General features: G+C 49.1%; 2 protein-coding genes across 3 annotated transcripts in view; both read left to right on the forward strand.

The window, feature by feature from the left end:
* Positions 1-730: 730 nt before the first annotated feature.
* Positions 731-12,326, forward strand: FN3K (fructosamine 3 kinase). Its single transcript, XM_082679163.1, has 6 exons — positions 731-1,084; positions 3,759-3,910; positions 4,790-4,881; positions 5,243-5,325; positions 10,781-10,903; positions 11,783-12,326. The coding sequence occupies exons 1-6, from the start codon at positions 944-946 to the stop codon at positions 12,119-12,121; spliced, it is 930 nt and encodes a 309-aa protein (XP_082535289.1). The 5' UTR covers positions 731-943; the 3' UTR covers positions 12,122-12,326.
* Positions 12,327-13,196: 870 nt separating this feature from the next.
* TBCD (tubulin folding cofactor D) overlaps positions 13,197-23,802 on the forward strand; it is a 177,164-nt gene continuing 166,558 nt past the window's right edge. For both annotated transcript variants that reach the window (XM_082679819.1, XM_082679820.1), the window contains exons 1-2: positions 13,197-13,497; positions 14,781-14,831. In XM_082679819.1, coding sequence (XP_082535945.1) covers positions 13,290-13,497; positions 14,781-14,831 — 259 coding nt within the window. In that variant the 5' untranslated portion in view covers positions 13,197-13,289. The remainder of the gene's footprint in view (positions 13,498-14,780; positions 14,832-23,802) is intronic.

The raw sequence follows: 23,802 nt of genomic DNA on the forward strand, positions 1-23,802 counted from the left end.
ACATACATGTGTGTGTTTTTTCTTAATATTATTTATTTGGCTGCACCGGGTCTTAGCTGCAGCATGCGGGATCTTCATTACGGCATGTGGGATCTTTAGTTGTGGCATGTGGGATCTAGTTCCCTGACCAGGTATGGAACCTGGGCCCCCTGCATTGGGAGAGCAGAGTCTTAACCACTGGACCACCAGGGAAGTCCTGGCACATCTGTGCCAGGAAGCTCCCTTCCTGGGACAGCCAGTCTCTGTAATCAGAAGTCCCACTCCGGGTGTGGTCAGCTGCCTGGTATCAGAAGCCCAAGAGCAGACTCTATCTCTGATGGGCACCAGGTGCCCTGATGAGCAAGCCCAGTGCCAGCAACCGGTGTCATCAGGCAGTGCCTGGGGCCCGGCAGGACGTGGTCAAGACTGCCAGCCTTCTGTGGACAGTGTGAGACCTAGCAAGGCCTGTGACCTGCATCCCAGGGACGGCAATCTCCCCTGGACTGTCCTGGGTATTGCTTGGTGGGAGGGCTCTGGGCCGAGGCTCAGAGAGGGTTCAGGAAGCCTCTGTGCAGGGAGGTCAGGCCCTACAGGGCCTCTGGGCAAGTCCCAGCCGGGTCCAGGCTCACTGACTGTGGACACACGGGAGGGCACCGCCCCCACGTCTGTCCCCCTATCAGAGAGCTCCGCCCTCCTCCCATAGCGCTGGGTCCGCCCGGCTTGGCCTATGGGATGGGGGCGGCGAGCGCTTGCCCGGCCTAACTGAACTCCCGCTCTCATTCTCCTGCGGGAGGAAGACCGGGAGGCCGGACACCCGGGCGCTGGGAGCCCTTAGGCCAAACAGACGCCTCCCCCGCGGACAGCTGCCTCGGCAGCGGCGAGCTCGCGTCTGGGCCCGCTGTCTGCGCGGTCCCAGGTCCCCCGTGTCCCCGTGTCTCCCGTCCCCCATCCCGCCGCCGGCCCCATGGAGCAGCTGCTGCGCGCGGAGTTGCGCACCACGACCCTGCGCGCCTTCGGGAGCCCCGGGGCCGGCTGCATCAGCGAGGGACGCGCCTACGACACGGATGCCGGTCCCGTGTTCATCAAGGTCAACCGCAGGACGCTGGTGCGTGCCCCCCACCCCATCCCGTCCCACCCCACCCTTCCCTGCGGCCTGAGCCTGCACCTGGAGCTGGAGGGGAGAAGGGGTTGAGGGTGGGGGAGGGCTGGAAGGAAGGGGGGGAGGAGAGGAAGGTGGTGAGGGGGCTCAGGCGCTCAGGGGCTCAGGGAGAGGGAGCGCCGCGGTCTGGTCCTGGGCCAGGCCTGGCAGTCACAGCCCTGGGGTCAGCTTGCGGCCTTGCAGAGGCTCAAGCGTTTTCTGTGGGATTCCGAGGTTTTGTCTGCTCTGGGATTAATTTACTTCCTTTTGCCTGGATGCACAGGAGTTTTTGGTGTCCGTTTTAATTTCTCAACCATTCAAGCACGGGGGGCGGTGAAGCTTGGGGTCCTGGGCTGCTTCTGCCACTCCCCAGGGGCTCAGCTCTGGACTCCGTTCCCCACAGCCCCTGGGTCCTCCCCGGCAGATGGAAAGAGGCAGGAAGAACCCTTGCGTGACACAGAGAGCCAGGCTTCTTCTGTTCCTTCTACTCACAGGCCATGCTTGTGTTGGACCTGGTTTCCATGGCCTGCTTAAAATATTGCTGTTAAATGTACATGGAAAATAGTAACACTTTACAGATGGAGAAACTGACCATAGTGTGTGCACCGCAGGTGCTGAGGATGGCGCTCCCTTGGCCCTGGTGGGCAGCTCCAAGGAGGCCCCTGGTGCTCTGTGGGCCAGGCCCCTTTGAGATGCGGCAGTGGGGAGGGGGTGTTGGCTGTGGGCTGGAGGAAATCCCAGAGTGACCCCTCCAGTCCCCCTGTGGAACTGCCAACGTTTAGGATGGACAGTGGGTCGGCATTGGTCCGGCATCCCTGCTCTGTTGGCACCAGGAACTGTTAAAGAATCTGGTTTCAGTACCCAAATCTCTCAAAACGATAAGGCCCACCCACTGGGAAGCTGTATTGGGTTCAGGGTTCACGCTGGCCCTGGAAACTTCGCAGCTGGTTCCTGAAAGCTCTTCCAGGCTGGGATCCCATTTTTTTTTTTTTTTTTTTTTTTGCGGTACGCGGGCCCCCCACCGCTGCGGCCTCTCCCGCCGCGGAGCACAGGCTCCGGACGCGCAGGCCCAGCGGCCATGGCTCACGGGCCCAGCCGCTCCACGGCATGTGGAATCCTCCCAGACCGGGGCACGAACCCGTGTCCCCTGCATTGGCAGGCGGACTCTCAACCACTGCGCCACCAGGGAAGCCCTGGGATCCCATTTTTCACCCTTGAAACCTTCAGTGCTGGCACACAGGAGGTGATCAATCAATACACGAGAACAGGTGATAGGTGAGGCCCTCAGGATGTAAGCAATCTGGAGCCCAAGTGTCCTCATCCCCTGTACGTTTGGGGTCTCACCCTGGGAGCATGGCTGGGGGTCACTGGACAGCCCGCTCCATGATTCTAGGTGTGGATTGGCAGTTAGGAGGACACCTTGCACATTCTCCCCTCAGGTCCTTGAATTAAAGGATGGAATTCTTTTCCTGTGTGGAAATAGATGCTTTGATCTTGTTCACGAAGGTTAATTCTATAAGCCAGAGGTATTCACAAACCATGTTAACAAACACTTTTTTTTTTTTTTTTTTTTGCGGTATGCGGGCCTCTCACTGTTGTGGCCTCTCCCGTTGCGGAGCACAGGCTCCGGACGCGCAGGTTCAGTGGCCATGGCTCACGGGCCCAGCCGCTCCACGGCATGTGGGATCTTCCTGGACTGGGGCACAAACCCGTGTCCCCTGCATTGGCAGGCGGACTCTCAACCACTGCGCCACCAGGGAAGCCCAACAAACACATTTTTAACCCAGATGTAGTGTACCTAAGGTGAGAGTTCACCTAATTTAAAAATGGGATATTTGTACAAAATGTTTTAGAAGTAGGAAGACCCCTGGGTCCCAGTGGAGGCTGTTCCGCTGCCCTGGGGAGTGGCTGTCTTCTTCTTGGGTGGGGTGCATGGCTCCTTCCCAGCCTCCAGGCCCTGGTGGGTGCTTGCCTCTGGGGACTGGCCCTGGACCCCCCAGCCCCTGCCTTCCCCCGCCCCAAGTGTGTGCCCCAGTCACTTTGGCATGCCCCCCCATGCTGCCCTGTGCTGCCTCTCATTTGCTGTAAGTGCTCAAGGCACCGTGGAGGCAGGTAACCTGGAAGGGGACCCAGGCCCAGCCGCATACCCTCCACTAACCTGTACTTCAAGGCACCCCACCAGCACCCCCATGGCACCCCACAGCACCCCACTATACCCCCAGCACGCTCATGGTCTACTACAACACCTCATAGCACTCCCACCACCCCACAGTACCTTCATGGCACTCCCAGCACCTCCCAGCACCCCCATGGCACTCCTAGCACCCAAAGGTTTCCCAGCACCCCCAGCACCCCACCCCCCCATGGCCTGTGCTTCCTTACCTCTCAGAGCAAGCACTTGGTGCAGGCCTCAGCATCCTGTCCACCCTAAGCTCTCAGCGCAGCCCCTTCCTATCCAAAGGGGGCCACATTGCGTCCCAACCTCTGGGGGCTGATGCCTTGCTCCCCAGCCAGTTTTCAGCAACTGGAGGTCCTGGGTGCTTGCAATCCCACATGGTGGCTTCTGTGCAGGGCTGTGAGCCTCAGCCTGGCTGCATAGCCCTTGCTGGCATCGGAGTTCACGGTCATGTTCTGGACGCAGGCCCGGCAGATGTTTGAGGGGGAGATGGCGAGCCTGGAGGCTCTTCGGAGCACTGGCCTGGTGCGGGCGCCTCAGCCTATCAAGGTGATTGACCTGCCTGGAGGTGGGGCTGCCTTTGTGATGGAGCATCTGAAGATGAGGGGCCTGAGCAGGTGAGAGAGAGAGAGAGAGAGAGAGAGAGAGAGAGAGAGAGAGAGAGAGAGTGTGTGTGTGTGTGTGTGTGTGTGTGTGAGAGAGAGAGAGAGAGAGAGAGAGAGAGAGAGAGAGAGAGGGAGACAGAGAGACAGAGAGAGGAAGATGAGAGAGAGGGGGAGCAGCCTCTTGCTGAGCTGCCCATACAACTCCATGCAGGGAGCAGAGGCAGGGCCCAGAGCCACACCTGCCATCCCTGATGGAGGCAGGAGCTCTTGCTTTCCATGCAGGGTCAGAGTCCGAGGTTAGTTTGGCTCCACAAAGTTGTGCCAAATAAGCGTGTTTGAACCATCCATTGCTTTGTGCTCAGAGGGCACCCGTGCCAGCTCAGTTTGGGCAGTGAGGTCTGATCTAGTAATTATCTGAAGTCCTTAATTTTTTTTTCTAATTATTAAAGTTATGTATGTTCATTGTTTAAAAAATGGTGGAAGACGCAAACTCATGTAAAGAAAACTAAAGGCACCCGTCATCCCAGAAGCAGGGAGCAGTCACTGCTACATTTTGGTGTGTGATTATCATCCCAGTCTTTTTCTTATATGTGATTTACATTTGTTTTTACAAAAATTGGGAGCCTTTTTTTTTTTTTTTTTTTTTACTCTACTTAACATTACTTTTTCCCTTGATTTGTCCCTTAATTCCCAGTACCTCTGTGAGCTTCAACAGAAGCCTACCCCTCTTGGTGATTTTATACTATTTTGTTTTTTGGAGGTCATTGCCTACAGTTCATTTTTTTCAGTTTTTAAAGAACAGAGAGTAGTTTTTAAAACATTTCTCAAAATGGAACATGCGAACTGGTTGTTGTTTCTTATTTTAATTGGCTGCATTTCTTCTTTCCTCAGTCAGGCATCAAAACTTGGAGACCAGATGGCAGATTTGCACCTTTACAACCAGAAGCTCAGGGAGAAGTTGAGGGAGGAGGAGAACAGAGTGGGTATGTTCAGACTGCTGTTGTGCACCCTTGACCTGGGTGCATCTACCCTGGGTTGGTGCTTAGGGGGGATATTTCAGTAATGGGTTGGGTTGCACACCACCTGCCTGTAGACTGCAGTGTGAAAAAAGAGATTGTTAAATAAGAATTTTGATGATAAGCTGGTAGAATCAGCTCATGACCCCTCTGCTGTCCAGTGTGCTTGAGATAGGCGTGTCCTTGCTGGTCCATGTGTGGACCAATTGCTACCATGTGTAGTATAACCTCAGCCACCCATGTTCCAGTGGTGCAGCCCAGGCCCATCCTGATGCTCTGCTGAGGTCTGACATTTAAGAGAAAGCCAAGCAGCACTTTCTGTTGACAGGCCAGAGGGCTGAGGGTGCCGGGCCCCAGTATGTGAGCAAGTTCGGCTTCCACACGGTGACGTGCTGCGGCTTCATCCCACAGGTGAGTGCCTGGGCGAGGATGCTTCTGCTTAGTTCCTGATGCCCCAATGCTGGTCACCCCACCCCTTGTGTGTGACAGAGTGCCAGTCCACTGGGCACCAGCAAGTCTGACTACCTGATTTCTTCTTTTCTTTTTATTTTTATAAATTTATTTATTTATTTATTTTTGGCTGTGTTGGGTCTTCGTTTCTGTGCAAGGGCTTTCTCTAGTTGGCGGCGAGCGGGGGCCACTCTTCATCGCGGTGCGTGGGCCTCTCACTATCGCGACCTCTCTTGTTGCGGAGCACAGGCTCCAGACGCGCAGGCTCCAGACGCGCAGGCTCAGTAGCTGTGGCGCATGGGCTTAGTTGCTCCGCGGCACGTGGGATCTTCCCAGACCAGGGCTCGAACCTGTGTCCCCTGCATTGGCAGGTGGATTCTTAACCACTGTGCCACCAGGGAAGCCCCTGACTACCTGATTTCCGAAAGCAGAGTGTGAGTTGTGATAAATGGGCTGGGGAGAGTAGATGTCGAGGTTCACTGAGCAGAGCTCAGAGGAGGTGGGGAGCTGTGGGGCAGGTAGAAGAGCATTCTGAGCAGAGGAAACAGCAGGTGCAAAGGCCGTATCACAGGAGGGCATGTGCTAAGTGTGGAGGACGGAAGTGGGTGGGGGTAAGGCAGCATTAGAGGTCAGGGACTAAGTCCTGGTCACTCAGCCCGTCTCCTGGGGCCTTTAAAAATTATTAGTACTATTGAAAAAAAAAACTATTAGTACTATTGAGAGGTAATTCAGTGACATAAATGTCACTTTTAAAGTGTACAGTTCAGTGATTTTTAGTATATTCACAGTGTTATGCAGCCACCACCACTACCTGACTCCAAAACATTTTCATCACCTCAAAGAGAAACCACATACCCATAGTAGTCATACCCATAGTATGGGTATACCCATTAGTAGTCACTCCCCATTCCCCCGCCCTCAGTCACCGGCAACCATGAATCTCTTTCTGTCTTTAGGGTTTGCCTATTCTGGACATTTCGTATAAATGGAATCATATTGTACAATAGATATACTTTTATGTCTGCCTGGTGTGGGCAGAGGGCTGTTCTTCCAGGTGGAGGTCACTAGAGGCAAGATCCTTATGAAGCTGGAGGCAGATTTAGGGATCTTATTCAAGGGGTAGCCCTCACATCTGGGGTCCCTAGAACTGTACCTGGTGGTTTACCAGGCTTGTTAAGACCCTGTGAATCTCTGCTGAAGCCAGCTCCCCTGGGGGTTACACACCTGTCTGGAGCTAGTGACCAGCACAATAGTGTGATCCCAGCCCAGTATGGCCAAATATGGCTTGTTATCCTGCTTCAGATGTTGAGTTGAAGAGCTATGAGTCTACAGAGATTTGGTTGACCTCACACAGTGGCTTTTCAAGAACTGAGGAATGAACTTGTACACAGAACCCTGATGTGTGAAGCAGGTGAGGATGGGGCTGGCCTGTTAGGGACACAGGCAGCCCCCGAGTGCCCCTTCAGAGTCCAGGATCAGTGAACCAACCTAGTTTAGCTGCAGCCCAGCCAGGAAGGGGCAGGAAACCTGGGAGGACACCTGGTCCACCTCCTTGGGCTGTGACAGGATGGTACTGGATGTAGTGTCCGATGGACATAGCATGGATGGACCAGCCTGAAGTTTCAAGAGGCTCCCTGCTCCTTGGGAGGACTGAGTGGGCCCTTAGGGTCTGCAGCCATTCATGGGGCAACCCTGAATGGTGGCACCTAGTGAGCTGAGCCCTGTTGGGGCCATTGGCTCGGTCAGAGGACTGACACAGTTTATTTGCTGCTGTGTCCGACTCAACTCCCCAGTTGCCATCGCAACACCAGAAGGCGGGTTGCCATTGACCCGTTTTATGGATGAGGAAAATGATGTGCAGAGAAGCCAGGTGGTACCTGAGTCATGCAGCTGGTAAGCGGAGGGGCCAGGGTTTGGCCCTGTCTGGCTTCAGAGCATAGGCCCTGACCGCCACACATCCTGACCCACCTGGTCCAGGTGAAAGCTGGGTCCTCCCACCAGCTATGCACCCAGGCGGCCCCGCCTTTGGTAGCTCAGGGGAAGGTCATATATTTTCGTGAGTGAGGGCATCATGGCCCATTGGTTCAGGTGGAGGGCTAGCCAGTGCTGGTCTCCAGCTGTGTCTTCATGACCTGGTCATCTAGGAGGTAGACCGAGGCTGGGACACTAGGGGCCTGGGCAGGCAGATGGAGCACGAGGGCATGCCATCCCATACGCCTCAGGCTGTTTGGCGAGGGGGTCTCCCACCTTCTCTTGAGGTGCACCTAGCACCAAGGGGGTGAACACAGGGCCTCAGCCACCACAACCCTCTGCACAGGGAGTCTCCATGCTGAGGATGCTGACCAGGGACGCATGCTCTCCGGAAAGTTCCTCCCTTAAGGAATTTCACAAAGTAACCCTTTGTATAAAATAAGCTTTTCATCTTTTTTTCTAAACAACTCTATTAAAGTATAACTGACATAAAATAAACTGCACCTATTTAAAATGTACAGTTTGGTAAGTTTTGACATATGTATGTGCCTGTGAACCGCTGACCGCAGTCAGGTCAATGAGTATATCCATCACCGAGAAAGTGTCCTCCTGCCCTTTTGTAATGTTTTCCTCCTGCCCTTCCCTGCCCCTGGCAACTGCTGATCTGTTTTCTGTCACCATAGATAGGTTTGCATTTTGTGTAATTTAATATAAATGGAATCATATGGTGTGTACTCCTTTTTGTCTGGCTTCTTTCACTTAGCACAAACATTTTGATATTCATCCCTGTTGTTGCCTGTGTCAAAAGTCCATTCCATGGTATGATAAACCACAGTGTGTTTATCCATTGATGGACATCTGAGTTGTTTCCGGGTTTTGCTTTCACAAATAAAGCCGCTATGAACCTTCATGTGCAAGGGTTTGTGTGGACAAATGCTTCCATTTATTTTGGGTAAATACCTAGGAGCCAATGACTAGGTCAAATGTAGGCTTATATTTAACTTTTTAAGAAACTACCAAAATATTTTCCGAAGTGGTTATACCATTTTACATTCACACCATCAGTGTAGGAGCATGCCAGGTCCTCGGCATCCTCACACACTTGGTATTTTCCTTTTTCTAAAATTGTAGCCATCCTAGTGATTGTGAGGTATCTCAGTGAGGTTCTGTTTTCCCTGATGACTAAGGATGTGGAGCATCTATTCATGTGCTTGTTTGCCGTATATTAGGGACATAATTATTTAGGATTATTATATCTTCCTCATCAGTTGACTTCCTTTCCATAGTGAGATGACTTTCTTTATACTTGGTGATATTCTTTGCTCTGAAATTTACTTCCGTATTAATATAGCTACTCCAGCTTTCTTTTTTTAAATTTTATTTATTTAATTAATTTTTATTTTTGGCTGTGTTGGCTCTTCATTGCTGTGTGCGGGCTTTCTCTAGTTGCGGTGGGTGGGGGCTATTCTTTGTTGCCGTTCGCGGGCTTCTCATTGCGGTGGCTTCTATTATTGCGGAGCACGGGCTCTAGGCGCGTGGCCTTAAGTAGTTGTGGCTCACGGGCTCTAGAGCACAGGCTCAGTAGTTGTGGCATGCAGGCCCAGTTGCTCCATGGCATATGGGATCTTCCCGGACCACGGCTTGAACCCGTGTCCCCTGCATTGGCAGGCGATTCTTAACCACTGTGCCACCAGGGAAGCCCTCCAGCTTTCTTTTGACTAGTGTTAGCATGATTTATTTTTTCTATCCTCTTAACCTGTTTCTGTTTTTATATATAAAGTGCATTTCTTGTACACAGCCTATAATTTGGTTAAAAAATATAATTGAATTAAAAATAATTGCTTTATTTTTCTAACCTGTTGATCTCTTGTCATTTAACTGGGGTGTTTAGACACATTTAATGTACTTATTGATATGGTTAGGTTTGGAACTGTTGTCATTTCTTTTTTATTTGTCTTATCTGTTCTCTGCTCCCCTTTTATTCTTTTTTCTTTATTGTTGTTGTTTTTATAAATTTATTTATTTTTTGGTGCATTGAGTCTTCGTTGTTGGGTCTTCATTGCTGCGCGTGGGCTTTCTCTAGTTGCCGCGAGCGGGGGCTACTCTTCGTTACGGTGCGTGGGCTTCTCATTGCGGTGGCTTCTCTTTTTGCAGAGCTTGGGCTCTAGGCCCATGGGCTTCAGTAGTTGTGGCACGTGGGCTCAGTAGTTGTGGCTTGCAGGCTCTAGAGCGCAGACTCAGTAGTTGTGGCGCATGGGCTTAGTTGCTCCGCGGCATGTGGTATCTTCCTGGACCAGGGCTCGAACCCGTGTGCCCTGCATTGGCAGGCGGATTCTTAACCACTGCACCACCAGGGAAGTCGCACCTTTTATTCTTTTTTTTTTTTTTTTTTTTTTTTTTTTTGCGGTACGTGGCCTCTCACTGTTGTGGACTCTCCCGTTGCGGAGCACAGGCTCCAGACGCGCAGGCTCAGCGGCCATGGCTCACGGGCCTAGCTGCTCCGCGGCATGTGGGATCTTCCCGGACCGGGGCACAAACCCATGTCCCCTGCATCGGCAGGCGGACTCTCAACCACTGCGCCACCAGGGAAGCCCCCACCTTTTATTCTTTATGCTCTCTTTCGAATTAACTTTTAATGTACTTATTGATATGGTTAGATTTGGAACTGTTGTCATTTCTTTTTTATTTGTCTTCTCTGTTCTTTGCTCCCCTTTTATTCTTTATCTCTCTTTCGAATTAACTAAGTATTATTATTATTATTTTTGCGGTATGCGGGCCTCTCCCATTGCGGAGCACAGGTTCTGGACGCGCAGGCTCAGCGGCCATGGCTCACGGGCCCAGCCGCTCCGCGGCGTGTGGGATCTTCCCGGACCGGGGCACGAACCCGTGCCCCCTGCATCGGCAGGCAGACTCTCAACCACTGCGCCACCAGGGAAGCCCTAACTAAGTATTTTTAAATAATTTACTTATTTATTTTTGGCTGCATTGGGTCCTCGTTGCTGTGCGCACAGGCCTTCTCCAGCTGTGGCGAGCAGGGCCTCTCTTCGTTGCGGCGCACAGGCCTCCCACTGCGACGGCTTCTCCTGTTGGGAAGCACGGGCTCCAGGTGTGTGGGCTTCAGTAGTTGTGACTCGCGGGCTCTAGAGCGCAGGCTCAGCAGCTATGGCGCATGGGCCCAGTTGCACCACGGCACGCAGGATCCTCCCGGACCAGGGCCCGAACCCGTGTCCCCTACATTCGGCAGGCAGATTCCTAACCACTGCGCCACCAGGGAAGTCCCTAAGTAAGTATTTTTAATGATTCCATCTTATCTCCCTTGTTGGACAGCGATAACATTTGCTGTGCTCTTTTAGTGGTTGCTTTAGGGTTTAGGCAGATGCCATGCATACCTCTGTCCTGTGACCACCAGCTGCAGCACCAGCCCCTCCTTTCCCTTGTTGCTCAGGTGAACGAGTGGCAGGATGACTGGCCAACCTTCTTCACCCGGCACCGGCTCCAAGCACAGCTGGACCTCATTGAGAAGGACTATGCTGACCGAGAGGCACGAGAACTCTGGTCACAGCTACAGGTGGGCACAGCAGTTATCCTCTGGGAGAGGGGCTGTTCTCTTATGAGCCTACCACATTTGTGTGGGACCCCCTGCTAGAACAGAGCCAGAGTGGGGACTGCTAAGCCTGGAGCAGAGCTGGTCAAGTCGTGGACCCAGAAGTGTCCTGACTATTGGCTTGATGGGGAAGCTAAGAAGGGGATGGGACCTGAGGGCATACTTGGTCCCTGAGTGCACCTCTCACGTGTGCTTGGTCACCAGGTACTTTACCTCAAACTTTGCTCATGTGAAATGTAGGTGTTTGGCTTGTGAATGGTGGCATTTACTATTACTTTCTTGTCCATTCTTATGCTGTTTTTTTCACCAAGGCAACGTCTTACCTCTTAGAGCAGGTGTGGGTAGCACTTTGAAACCAGAGTGATTGGTTTTAAAACGTCACTCTCAAAATGTTAAAAACAGAACTCGCATATCAGTCTATCAGCATGCATCAAAGAAATTTTATTTAACTCATTGCTGAAGTAATCAGGCTACAAAGGAGGTGCAGATATATATGTGCTGTGAAATAAAAGAATAGCGCAGAAGGTTTGCTAAGTTACAGGAAGACTCCACTCAGGTTGTACGGTTCATATTCTACATGACAATAAGATCATAACCTCTGAGGTTCTCTACTGTATGGAAATCATTAAATTGTAGCACTTCTAGACCTAAATTAGTAGTAAATACTAAGACAAAATTACATTTCCCTGGAGTCAGAGGATCCTTATCCCTGGGCTTGGTACAAAGTGGTGGCTGGACCCTGAGCAAACACAAGGTCGTCTTTGCCTTATTTCCAAGTACTGGATGAGGAGACTGTGGCTCCCAGGCCTGTGATAACTCTGTGTACAATAATTATTTTCTTAGGTGAAGATCCCAGATTTGTTTTGTGGCCTAGAGATTGTCCCCGCCCTTCTTCATGGGGATCTCTGGTCAGGAAATGTGGCCGAGGACGACACCGGCCCCATTATTTACGACCCGGCCTCCTTCTACGGTCATTCTGAGTTTGAACTGGCGATTGCCTTGATGTTCGGGGGGTTTCCCAGGCCCTTCTTCACCGCCTACCACCGGAAGGTCCCCAAGGCTCCAGGGTTTGACAGGCGGCTGCTGCTCTATCAGCTCTTTAACTACCTGAACCACTGGAACCACTTCGGGAAGCAGTACAGGAGCCCATCCTTGGGCACCATGAGGAAGCTTCTCAAGTAGCAGCCCGCCTGTGTCGCCTGCCCAGCCGCTTGCCAAAGGACCAGGGCGGCAGTACCAGAGGCGGCTTCAGAGATGAATAAAGCCCACGGTGGTTTCAGGGATGGAACTGTGTGTGTCTTAGTTTCACCTGCGTCTCCGTCCTCCATGCAGCTGCGTTAATTTATGGGGGCCCAGACCACCTGAAATGTCTCCGACAGGCTCATTACCTATTCCAGTCTGGGGGGAACTTGGAGTTTGGATACTTTCATGACAGTTGTACAGAAATTCACACAGATCTGGGGTTTGCTTATGTGGAATTTGGTGTCATGGCCCCCTGTGGATTTGGGTCTCCTGTTTCTGGCTTAGGCAGAGTTGGGGACCATGAGATGGGTGCACCTCTTGAGCAGTATCTCTGGGGCTGAGCAGGGCTCCAAGTCCACCTTACTGAGGTGGACAGGTGGAAGAAAGACCCCCCCCCCCATGTGCTTTAGCCACTGCCCAGCTTCTCTCCCGCGCTCCGTTTTGCAGCTGGTGTTTTTTACTCGAATAGAAGGGTGTGTGTGTGCGAGGGGGGCGGTAGCCTTGGGTAGGGGGTGTTCCCTGGCGGGTGCCTGGAGTGCTTAGGGTGTCGGGGTATCCAGGGGGTCGGCGTGTCGGGCTGCCACCGTGTAGGGGCGGGGCTGCCGGGCACCTCGGCCACCCGTGTGTGCGTCTCGGAAGACCTGAGCCGCGCCGTTATCACTCCTCCCGAATCACCAATTGTTTCGGGGCTTTACGAGTGCCCACTCATCCGTTGTCTGGAAAGTGCCTGTCTAGCGGCTGGAGCCGCTCCCACTGCAGCCCCGCGCGCCTGCAGACGGCTTTGCAGAAAGACCCCCGGGACCTGAACTCAGCGCGCGTGCTCGGGGAAGGCTGCGCAGCCGGCTTGTGGGATCTTGTCACCCCACCCAGCCCTCTGGCCCCGCCTCACTCGGGGTCGGCACCGCCTCCGCGCGCAGTATTTTGGCGGCCGGCGCGCTCTGTAGCGGGGCCGGCGCGCAAGGTCGGAGGTCGTGGGGCGGGGCCGGCGTTATTGCCGTCTTCTCTGTCTCAGCAATCTTGAGCGTTTGGTGCCTCGTGTCCCACGCCCCGCGCCCCGCGCGCGTGTGGAGCCGGCTGCGAGTCTGCGGGCACCGTCCGGCCGCCGAGGATGGCCTTGAGCGAGGAGCCGGCCGTGGGCGCCGTGGAGAATCCGGTGGAGGACCGGGCGGAGGATGCGGCGGAGGACGCGGCGCTGGCCTGCTGCGCCTCTCTCGAGTCGTTCGGCGAGAGCGCGGAGACGAAGGAGCTGCTCGGCCGCCTACCGGCGGTGCTTGGAGACCGCGCGGCCCGGGAGGGCGCCCTGGAGCGGTTCCGGGGTGTGTGCGGGCCGGAGGAGGGAAGGGGGCAGCGCAGGCTGTGCAGGTCTCCTTTCTTGCGGTTCCAGACACGGGCGCGCGCGTGAGAAGTGGAGAGGGCAGTGGGCCTCCTGGCCGACCTCCGTCAGGAGGGGGCGGGTGGACCTCCCTTGGGCGGCTCGTCTCCAAGTTCTGTCTCCAGCCTGCCCTGGGACCACAGCAAAGAGCATTTGCTCCGAGACAGCTGTGTGGACAGGGCAGTGGGAGCAGGAGAGGCGAGAACAGGTTGGCGCGGGCGGGGGCCGGGCTGGCTGTGCGGTTGTGGGGCCCCCACCCAGAGCCTTAGCTGTAGGCAGCGCCCATGGCTCTGCCAAGACTGTGCAGGACAGCGCAGGATGTCGGATAGGCGCACCGTAGGATGCTTGGTCATTAGTCTAGGTTCTCCAAGTTTAGACGGACCCTTGTAGTTGTCTGTAACGGGCAACTTCCAAATGACTCCTTAGGATCCCGTGGTTAGATAACTACGTAGGGTTTTGTGATTCAGTAAAACCGTCCTCGAGGACCCTTTTAGGTAAAGAAATTTCTATATAATTTTGTCTTCATGGGTTTGTAATGACAACTCTGAACTTCAGGAGGTGTCAGTGTGGCTGGCTGAGTGGAAAGAGCACACACTTCGGCAACTCAACCCTGGGCTTGAATACCCCTCTGCCACTTGGGCTAGTTGCTTGATTGTGCTGATTCTCTGGCTGTCGGCTGCGGTTAGCACTGAAAATACCTCTGGCGTAGAACTGTCCTGAGGGTGAGGTGTATATCCAGGGACCAGTGAAAGCCCACTTTCCCATTCCTAGGGAGTGGTCAGGTGTGGAGGTGTGTGGTGCATAAGAACTGCCGTAACCCAGGTGGTCATGGGATCTGATAGGAGCAGTTCTAGCTGCTGGTAGGAGTGGAAACCAGGCTGCATGGGATTAAGGAGGCCGTGGTGTGAGGCCTGGGAGGGCACATGGCTTGGTGTGTGTGGCAGAGGAGAGTGAAGGGTGTGGAAGGTGTGTGTCTAATGAAGGGGAGAACTCAGCTTGGCTGTCAGCAGGCCGTGAAGGAAGGAAGAAGCGAGGACCTGAGAGGAAGGTGTGCTGAGCAAGCAGAGGGCAGAGGCCAGGGCACAGTGGCCCTGAGGAAGTGGGTGGGTGGGGGCTCACTTCAGTTGGCCTGTGCTCTTGGGAGCTGCCCTGCAAGTCAGCGTGGGAAAACTCGAGTGTTTCCCAGGCTCATGTGCATGTTAATTCTCACATTGTTTTTCTTTTTAGCAATAATGGACAAATATCAGGAGCAGCCTCACCTGTTGGACCCACACCTAGGTAAGAATAGAGGCTGAGGATTTTGATTTTTGATCGTTCAGTTACAGATGATCACAGAGGCCTTGGTGCATGGAGTGTGCGTGTGTGTGTGTGTGTGTGTGTGTGTGTGTGTGTGTGTGCGCGCGTGCGCACAAGCAGAGGGTATCAGGATAAAGTGCCCGGGCCTTACTGGTTAATGGGGCCTACAGTAGTAACACCTGCTCCTGGCAGTGAACTTGAGAAGGAGGAAGGTAGCGATAGTAATTTCAGTTGAAGGGCAGCATGGTATGGGGGTTGGGATCACAAACCCCGGGGCTAGACCACCTAGATTTACATCCCAGCTCTGCCACTTAGCTGCTCTGTGCCTGAGTTGTCCGCCCGTGATATGGGGTCATCAGCGCTGCTTGCCCCCAGGGCTGTGGAGATCTTAGACACATCACCAGGGAGACACCAAGGGTTAGCCTCAGTGTGAACACAGGTGCCTTTTAAAAAGTGGGCTGGTGCTGTGCGTGCTGGTTTTTCTTTTTTAACAGGTTTTGTAGAAGGTAAGTTTTCTGAACTCTCAGCTATCTCAGGCAGAATAAATACATTTCATGCGTGGTTGGCAGCTTGGCTGGGTGGGGATGGAAGGCATGGGTCCATCGTCTTCCCTCATCCAGTTATGCCATGTCCAAATCTGAGTTTCTTTTTCGGGAGGCTTTTCTAGAACCTCATATTTTAGGAGGGTATGACTCGCGCTAGGCTTTTTTTCTTATGCTGGGCATTAGCTGGACGATTTTAGGCTGAAGACTTGCATCCTTTGGTACAGGGAGCTTTACTTCTGGTGTGTTTTTGATCGTTTCTCTGTTCTGCCTTCTTCTGGTGTGCCTGTGAATTTCCAGGAGTGATCCTCTGGGTCCCTAAGCTTTTCCCTTATAGTTCTGCTTTTGGATCTTTGTTTTGCATGTAGAAGATGTTCTTGAATTTATTTCGACAGTTGTTTTTACTTTATAAGAGTGCTTGTCCTTGGTTTGGTATATTTCAAAGTTGTCTTACAGGTCCGGTTTTCCTCCCTGGGGAGCACACACCCAGCTGCTGGGCCCTGTGGCCCTGTGAGGAGGGTCCTGCTGTGGGCCTCCTAGCGCAGAATTACCTTTTGAGTCAGGCACCAAGCCTGGTTTCCAGCTCTAAGCCCTTCAGCCTACTCTCTTCAGGACACCTCTGTCCAGGATAGCTCTGTGCAGTGATGGAATGTTCTAGATCTGTGCTGTCTGGTAAGGTCACCACTAGCCACATGTGACTGTGGAGCACTTGAAGTATGGCTCGTATGACTGAGAAACTGAATTTTATTTTATTTTTTGTTTTTTTCTTTGAATCTTAAATTTTATTTGATTTAAGTTAAAAAAACCCAAATATGGCTAGTGACTGTGGTATTCTCCATTCGCAAGAGTAAACCTTTAGGGCTTCCCTGGTGGCACAGTGCTTAAGAATCCGCCTGCCAGTGCAGGGGACACGGGTTTGAGCCCGGGTCTGGGAAGATCCCGCATGTTGCGGAGCAGCTAAGGCCGAGTGCCACAACTACTGAGCCTGCGCTCTAGAGCCCGCGAGCCACAACTACTGAAGCCCGCGCGCCTAGAGCCTGTGCTCCGCAACGAGAGAAGCCACCGCAATGAGAAGCCCACGCATCGCAACGAAGAGTATCCCCCGCTCGCTGCAACCAGAGAAAGCCCGTGCGCGGCAAGGGAGACCCAACACAGCCAAAAATTAAATAAATAAATTTATTGAAAAAAAAAGTAAACCTTTAGTCTTCTGCCTGTATGGGCACGGTACTGTGGCCTGGAGCCTTGGACCACTCCTCCTGTTTTCAGCCCCACCTTTGTCCTACCCTGGGCTGACCCCGGCACCTCAGGCCTCTGGCCTCCCGGCTGTGACCCACCGCTGGGCTCTGCTTCTGTACTTCCCCTGTGCAGCTCAGTTACAACTTGGAAGTCACTGCTGAAGTCTCTTAGCTACTGTTTCTTCTGTTTTCTTTTTCCTTGTGGATTTGTTTCTCTTTGTTGATTTACTGGGGTTTGGAGGTGGGGGGTTGCTGAGGGAAGCACTGGAATCACCTGCTTTCCTGGTCTCTGTTCTTCTGTGAGTGCTGTGCTGTCTTTCCGAGTCTCTCTGAGCTGAGTTCTGGCTGTTCTCTATTGTTCCCGAGGTTCTCCTCTTTCCCCTGGGGTCAGCTTTTCTTTGTAATTTGATCTTTTCATCTTGCTGGTTCTGTCCGTGTTTCAGACCAAATGGATGCAGACAAGGGCTCCTCTGCTTCTGTTTTGTAAGTTGGAGCATTTTCTTTTTCTTTTTTTTGGGGGGTGTTTTTTTTTTTTGAATTATTTATTTATTTTTTTATAGAGCAGGTTCTTGTTAGTTATCTATTTTTTTTTTTTTTCGGTACGTGGACCTCTCACTGTTGCGGACTCTTCCGTTGCGGACTCTTCCGTTGCGGAGCACAGGCTCCGGGTGCGCAGGCCCAGTGGCCATGGGTCATGGGCCCAGCTGCTCCGCGGCACATGGGATCTTCCCGGACCGGGGCACGAACCCGTGTCCCCTGTATCAGCAGGCAGACTCCCAACCACTGCGCCACCAGGGAAGCCCCTAGTTATCTATTTTATACATATTAGTGTATATATGTCAATCCCAATCTCCCAATTCATCCCCCCCGCTGGCCAGTTTCCCCCCTTGGAGTCCATACGTTTGTTCTTTACATCTGTGTCTCTATTTCTGCCCTGCAAACTGGTTCATCTGTACCATTTTTGTAGGTTCCACGTGTATGCGTTAATATACGATATTTGTTTTTCTCTTTCTGACTTACTTCACTCTGTATGACAGTCTCTAGATCCATCCACGTCTCTACAAATGACCCAATTTCGTTCCTTTTTATGGCTGAGTAATATTCCATTGTATATATGTACCACATCTTCTTTACCCATTCGTCTGTCGATGGGCATTTAGGTTGCTTCCATGACCTGGCTATTGTAAATAGTGCTGCAGTGAACATTGGGGTGCATGTGTCTTTTTGAATTATGGTTTTCTCTGGCTATATGCCCAGTAGTGGGATTTCTGGGTCATATGGTACTTCTATTTTTAGTTTTTTAAGGACCCTCCATACTGTTCTCCATAGTGGCTGTATCAATTTACATTCCCACCAACAGTGCAAGAGGGCTCCCTTTTCTCCACACCCTCTCCAGCATTTGTTGTTTGTAGATTTTCTGATGATGCCCATTCTAACTGGTGTGAGGTGATACCTCACTGTAGTTTTGATTTGCATTTCTCTAATAATTAGTGATGTTGAGCAGCTTTTCATGTGCTTCTTGGCCATCTGTATGTCTTCTTTGGAGAAATGTCTGTTTAGGTCTTCTGCCTATTTTTTGATTGGGTTGATTTTTTGATATTAAGCTGCATGAGCTGTTTATATATTTTGGGGAGTAATCCTTTGTCCGTTGATTCATTTGCAAATATTTTCTCCCATTCTGAGGATTGTCTTTTCATCTTGTTTGTAGTCTTCTTTGCTTTGCAAAAGCTTTTAAGTTTCATTAAGTTCCATTTGTTTATTTTTGTTTTTATTTCCATTACTCTAGGAGGTGGGTCAAAAAGGATCTCGCTGTGATTTATGTCAAAGAGTGTTCTTCCTATGTTTTCCTCTAAGAGTTTTATAGTGTCCGGTCTTACATTTAGCTCTCTAATCCATTTTTTGTTTATTTTTGTGTATGGTGTTAGGGAGTGTTCTCATTTCACTCTTTTACATGTAGCTGTCCAGTTTTCCCAGCACCACTTATTGAAGAGACTGTCTTTTCTCCATTGTATATCCTTGCCTCCTTTGTCATAGATTAGTTGACCATAGGTGCGTGGGTTTATCTCTGGGCTTTCTATCCTGTTCCATTGATCTATATTTCTGTTTTTGTGCCAGTACCATATTGTCTTGATTGCTGTAGCTTTGTAGTATAGTCTGAAGTCAGGGAGTCTGATTCCTCCAGCTCCATTTTTTTCCCTCAAGACTGCCTTGGCTATTTGGGGTCTTTTGTGTCTCCATACCAATTTTAAGATTTTTTCTTCTGGTTCTGTAAAAAATGCCACTGGTAATTTGATAGGGATTGCATTGCATCTGTAGATTGCTTTGGGTAGTATAGACATTTTCACAATATTGACTCTTCTAATCCAGGAACATGGTATATCTCTCCATCTGTTTGTGTCATCTTTGATTTCTTTCATTGGTGTCTTATAGTTTTCTGAGTACAGGTCTTTTACCTCCTTAGGTAGGTTTATTCCTAGGTATTTTATTTTTTTTGTTGCAGTGGTGAATGGGATTGTTTCCTTAATTTCTCTTTCTGATTTTTTGTTGTTACTGTATAGGAATGCAAGAGATTTCTGTGCATTAATTTTGTATCCTGCAACTTTATCAAATTCATTGATTAGCTCTAATAGTTTTCTGGTGGCATCTTTAGGATTCTCTATGTACAGTATCATGTCATCTGCAAACAGTGACAGTTTTACTTCTTCTTTTCCAATTTGTATTCCTTTTATTTATTTTTCTCTCTGATTGCCGTGGCTAGGACTTCCAAAACTATGTTGAATAATAGTGGCAAGAGTGGACATCCTTGTCTTGTTCCTGATCATAGAGGAAATGCTTTCAGTTTTTCACCATTGAGAATGATGTTTGCTGTGGGTTTGTCATATATGACCTTTATTTTGTTGAGTTAGGTTCCCTCTGTGCCTACTTTCTGGAGAGTTTTTATCATAAATGGGTGTTGAATTTTGTCAGAAGCTTTTTCTGCATCTATTGAGATGATCATATGGTTTTTATTCTTCAGTTTGTTAATATCATGTATCACATCGATTGATTTGCGTATATTGAAGAATCTTTGCATCCCTGGGGTAAATCCCACTTGATCATGATGTATGACTCTTTTAATGTGTTGTTGGATTCTGTTTGCTGGTATTTTGTTGAGGATTTTTGCATCTATATTCATCAGTGATAATTGGCCTGTAATTTTCTTTTCTTGTAGTGTCTTTGTCTGGTTTTGGTATCAGGGTGATGGTGGCCTCATAGAATGAGTTTGGGAGTGTTCCTTCCCCTGCAATTTTTTGGAAGAGTTTGAGAAGGATGGGTGTTAGCTCTTCTCTAAATGTTTGATAGAATTCACCTGTGAAGCCATCTGGTCCTGGACTTTTGTTTGTTGGAAGATTTTTGATCACAGTTTCAATTTCATTACTTGTGATTGGTCTGTTTATATTTTCTATTTCTTCCTGATTCAGTCTGGAAGGTTATACCTTTCCAAGGATTTGTCCATTTCTTCCAGGTTGTCCATTTTATTGGCATAGAGTTGCTTGTAGTTCTCTCTTAGGATGCTTTGTATTTCTGTGGTGTCCGTTGTAACTTCTCCTTTTTCATTTCTAATTTTATTGATTTGGGTCCTCTCCCTTTTTTTCTTGATGAGTCTGGCTAAGGCTTTATCAATTTTATTTATCTTAAAGGACCAGCTTTTAGTTTTATTGATCTTTGCTATTGTTTTCTTTGTTTCTATTTCATTTATTTCTGCTCTGATTGTTATGATTTCTTTCCTTCTACTAACTTTGGGTTTTGTTTGTTCTTCTTTCTCTTGTTCCTTTAGGTATAAGGTTAGATTGTTTATTTGAGGTTTTTCTTGTTTCTTGAGGTAGGCTTGTGTTGCTATAAACTGCCCTCTTAGAACTGCTTTTGCTGCATCCCATAGGTTTTGGATTGTCGTGTTTTCATTGTAATTTGTCTCTAGGTATTTTTTGATTTCCTTTTTGATTTCTTCAGTGATCTCTTGGTTATTTAGTAACATATTGTTTAGCCTCCATGTGTTTGTGTTTTTTACGGTTTTTTTTTCCCTGTAATTGATTTCTAATCTCATAGCATCATGGTCAGAAAAGATGCTTGATATAATTTCAATTTTCTTAAATTTACCGAGGCTTGATTTGTGACCCAAGATGTGATCTATCCTGGAGAATGTTCCATGTGCCCTTGAGAAGAAAGTGCAATTTGCTGTTTTTGGATGGAATGTCCTTTAAATATCAATTAAATCTGTCTGGTCTATTGTGTCATTTAAAGCTTGTGTTTCCTTATTAATTTTCTGTCTGGATGATCTGTCCTTTGGTGTAAGTGAGGTGTTAAGGTACCCCACTATTATTGTGTCACTGACGATTTCCTGTTTTATAGCTGTTAGCAGTTGTAACAGCTGTATGGAGAATCCTTCATTTACCTAAGTATTTGTTCGGAGTTTGGTCCCTGGTGAGTGATTCTGGGGCTACAGCGATCGCAGACCCCTCCCTGCTTTGGGCCCCACTGCACCTGCTGACTCTGCGCTCTCCTTGGCTGTGCAGGTGGGCATTTATGACATGGCCTTCTCTGCCTGCTTGATTTGGAGCTGCCTTTCTCCCAGAAGTCCTTTTTTTTTTTTTTTTTTTTGATGTGGACCATTTTTAAAGTGTTTATTGAATTTGTTACAATATTGCTTCTGTTTTATGTTTTGGTTTTTTTGGCCATGAGGCATGTGGGATCTTAGCTCCCTGACCAGGGATCAAACCCACATCCCCTGCAATGGAAGGCGAAGTCTTAAACACTGGACCACCAGGGAAGTCCCTCTCCCAGAATTCTTTACAACCGCTTTCTCCCTATTCTTGCAGCTGGTCAGGACTTTCCATTTTGTGCAGCTGTACTTTTATTTTACTGGGTCTTAGGGGCAGTGAGAGGCAGGTGTGTGTAGACTCCTGTTTTGTGCAGTTTTGTACTCTTGCAAGTAGCCCAGCAAACATCCTTAACACACCTCTTTGCGCAATTTCCAGATACTTTGTTAGAGTAATTTTCAGGAAGTGGGAGTGGTGGGCTTTTGATACTTCAAATTCACCTCATGTTTCCATCCACAGTATATCAAAGTGTCCTTTTCTTTACATTGTTGCCAAGACTGGATTTAAATATTTGAAATCTTTACCAACATAAAGTTATCTATTAAAGGATGAAAAGGGATCATGTGCTTTTATTTTGCATTTTGTTGTTTCCTAGTGAGGGTGAATTTTTTTTTTAACATTTATTGTTACATTTGTACAGTATTTTCTCCCTTTGTGAATTGTCCATTCTTATCCATTCACTCAATGTTTTTACCTTGTTCTAAACAATTTTTAAATGAATCAGTTAATTTAATCATCATAGTAACCTCGTAATACTTGTGGAAGGTCATCATTATTATTATTAATTTATTTTTTTGCACATTCAGTTTATTTAAAAATTTTTTAAAAATTATTATTTTTTAAATTTTCAGCTGTGTTGGGTCTTTGTTGCTGGGTGCAGGCTTTTCTTTGGTTGTGGTGAGCGGGGGCTTCTCTTCATTGTGGTGCGCAAGCTACTCATTGTGATGGCTTCCCCTGTTGTGGAGCATGGGCTCTAGGCACACAGGCTTCAGTATTTGTGGCATGCAGGCTCAGTAGTTGTGGCTCGCGTGCTCAGTAAACTGTGGCTTGCAGGCTCTAGAACACAGGCTCAGTAGTTGTGGCCCACAGACTTAGTTGCTCCACAGCATGTAGGGTCTTTCCAAAGCAGGGCTTGAACCTGTGTCCCCGGCACTGGCAGGCGAATTCTTAACCGCTGCGCCACCAGGGAAGTTCTGGAAGGTCATTATTATTAACCACAGTTTACAGAGAAGAAAATGCAGTAGAGTTCTGAGAGGTTAACTTACCCAAGGACATACAGCTAGTTAGTGTTCCAGCCAAGATTTAAATGCAGACAGTCCACTCAGACCCTCAGACTGAAGATGATGAGAAATCTACAAGTTCTCAAGGCTGTTTTAAACAAATGCTTTAAAAATTCTCTAAATTCTGGATTCTAGGATTCTTTGATCAGCCCTGTCTTCTTTCTTCCTGGGAAAGCTTGCAAGCCTCGTGAGTGGTAACTGAAGTTTGGTGGGTACTAGGTGAGGGCCAGGTACAGGGAAAATGCATCTGATGTCTGAGACGTGAGCTTGCCGGAGGCTGGCAGTGCTGCAGGGGAAGGGCAGGGCAGTGGGCTCCCCAGGCCACCTTTTATGGTCGATCTTGGGTTCATGGCAGTTCCCATTGGGAATGCCCATTGCTCAGGAGGTGAAAGGTGGTGTGACCCTCGTCTCTCTAAGTCACAGCCTTGGACCTGTGGCACTGCCTTTATTCTTGCCCGAAACCTGTCTTCATAGTGGATCACAAAATAGTAACACTTACTGTGAGTTGTTCAGAGTGATCTGAATGAGTTTTGAGAGTTTAATGTAAAGTGAACTGGAAAAGGTTCCTTTTAGAAAAAGGAAACAGTAGTCGTGGATGCTGGTCCTGGACCTACTTCATGATGTTTGCTTTTTCCTTTTAATGTTACATAGTATATTTTGTGTACTCAATTTTAAAATATATGTATATTGTCAACTATCAGTCTCTTCTTTTGTGTTTGGCCTTTGGTAGTTTGCTTTAGAAGTTTATTTTTCGTATTCCTATTGTGAGCCTCATTTGTTGAACGGTCCAGCAGGCTACCCCCAACCCTAATGTGAAATGCCATTGTAAATGTGTGTTAAATACTCACATATATTGGCCTTTGTTTCTAGCCTTTCCGTTCTGTTCCCTTAATCTAGCTCTATGCTCTTTTATCCTTGTCGTTTTGGTTTGCATTAATTGCATTGTAATTTGTTTTGAATTATTTTATCACGCCCGGAAAATTCTTTTGAAATTCTATTAAATCCACAAATTCATGTAGGGAGATTCGACATCTTTACAAGATTGAATTTTCCTCTCTAAGAACATAGTATTGTGTCTCTAAATTATTCACATCTTTTGTGTCTCTCAGTTAAGTGTGGTAGTTTTCTTTAGGTGATTCCTGGGAACATTTTTTTAGGTTTATTTCTAAGTATGTTTTTTATCTTTTATTGCGCTTGTGAAACTGTCTGTTATGTTTTCTAACTGATTTTTGCTGGTGTACAGCGAAAGTATACTTTGT

The sequence above is a fragment of the Grampus griseus genome (assembly GCF_964374135.1).
Source record: "Grampus griseus genome assembly, chromosome: 20".
NCBI classification, from domain to species: Eukaryota; Metazoa; Chordata; class Mammalia; order Artiodactyla; family Delphinidae; genus Grampus; species Grampus griseus.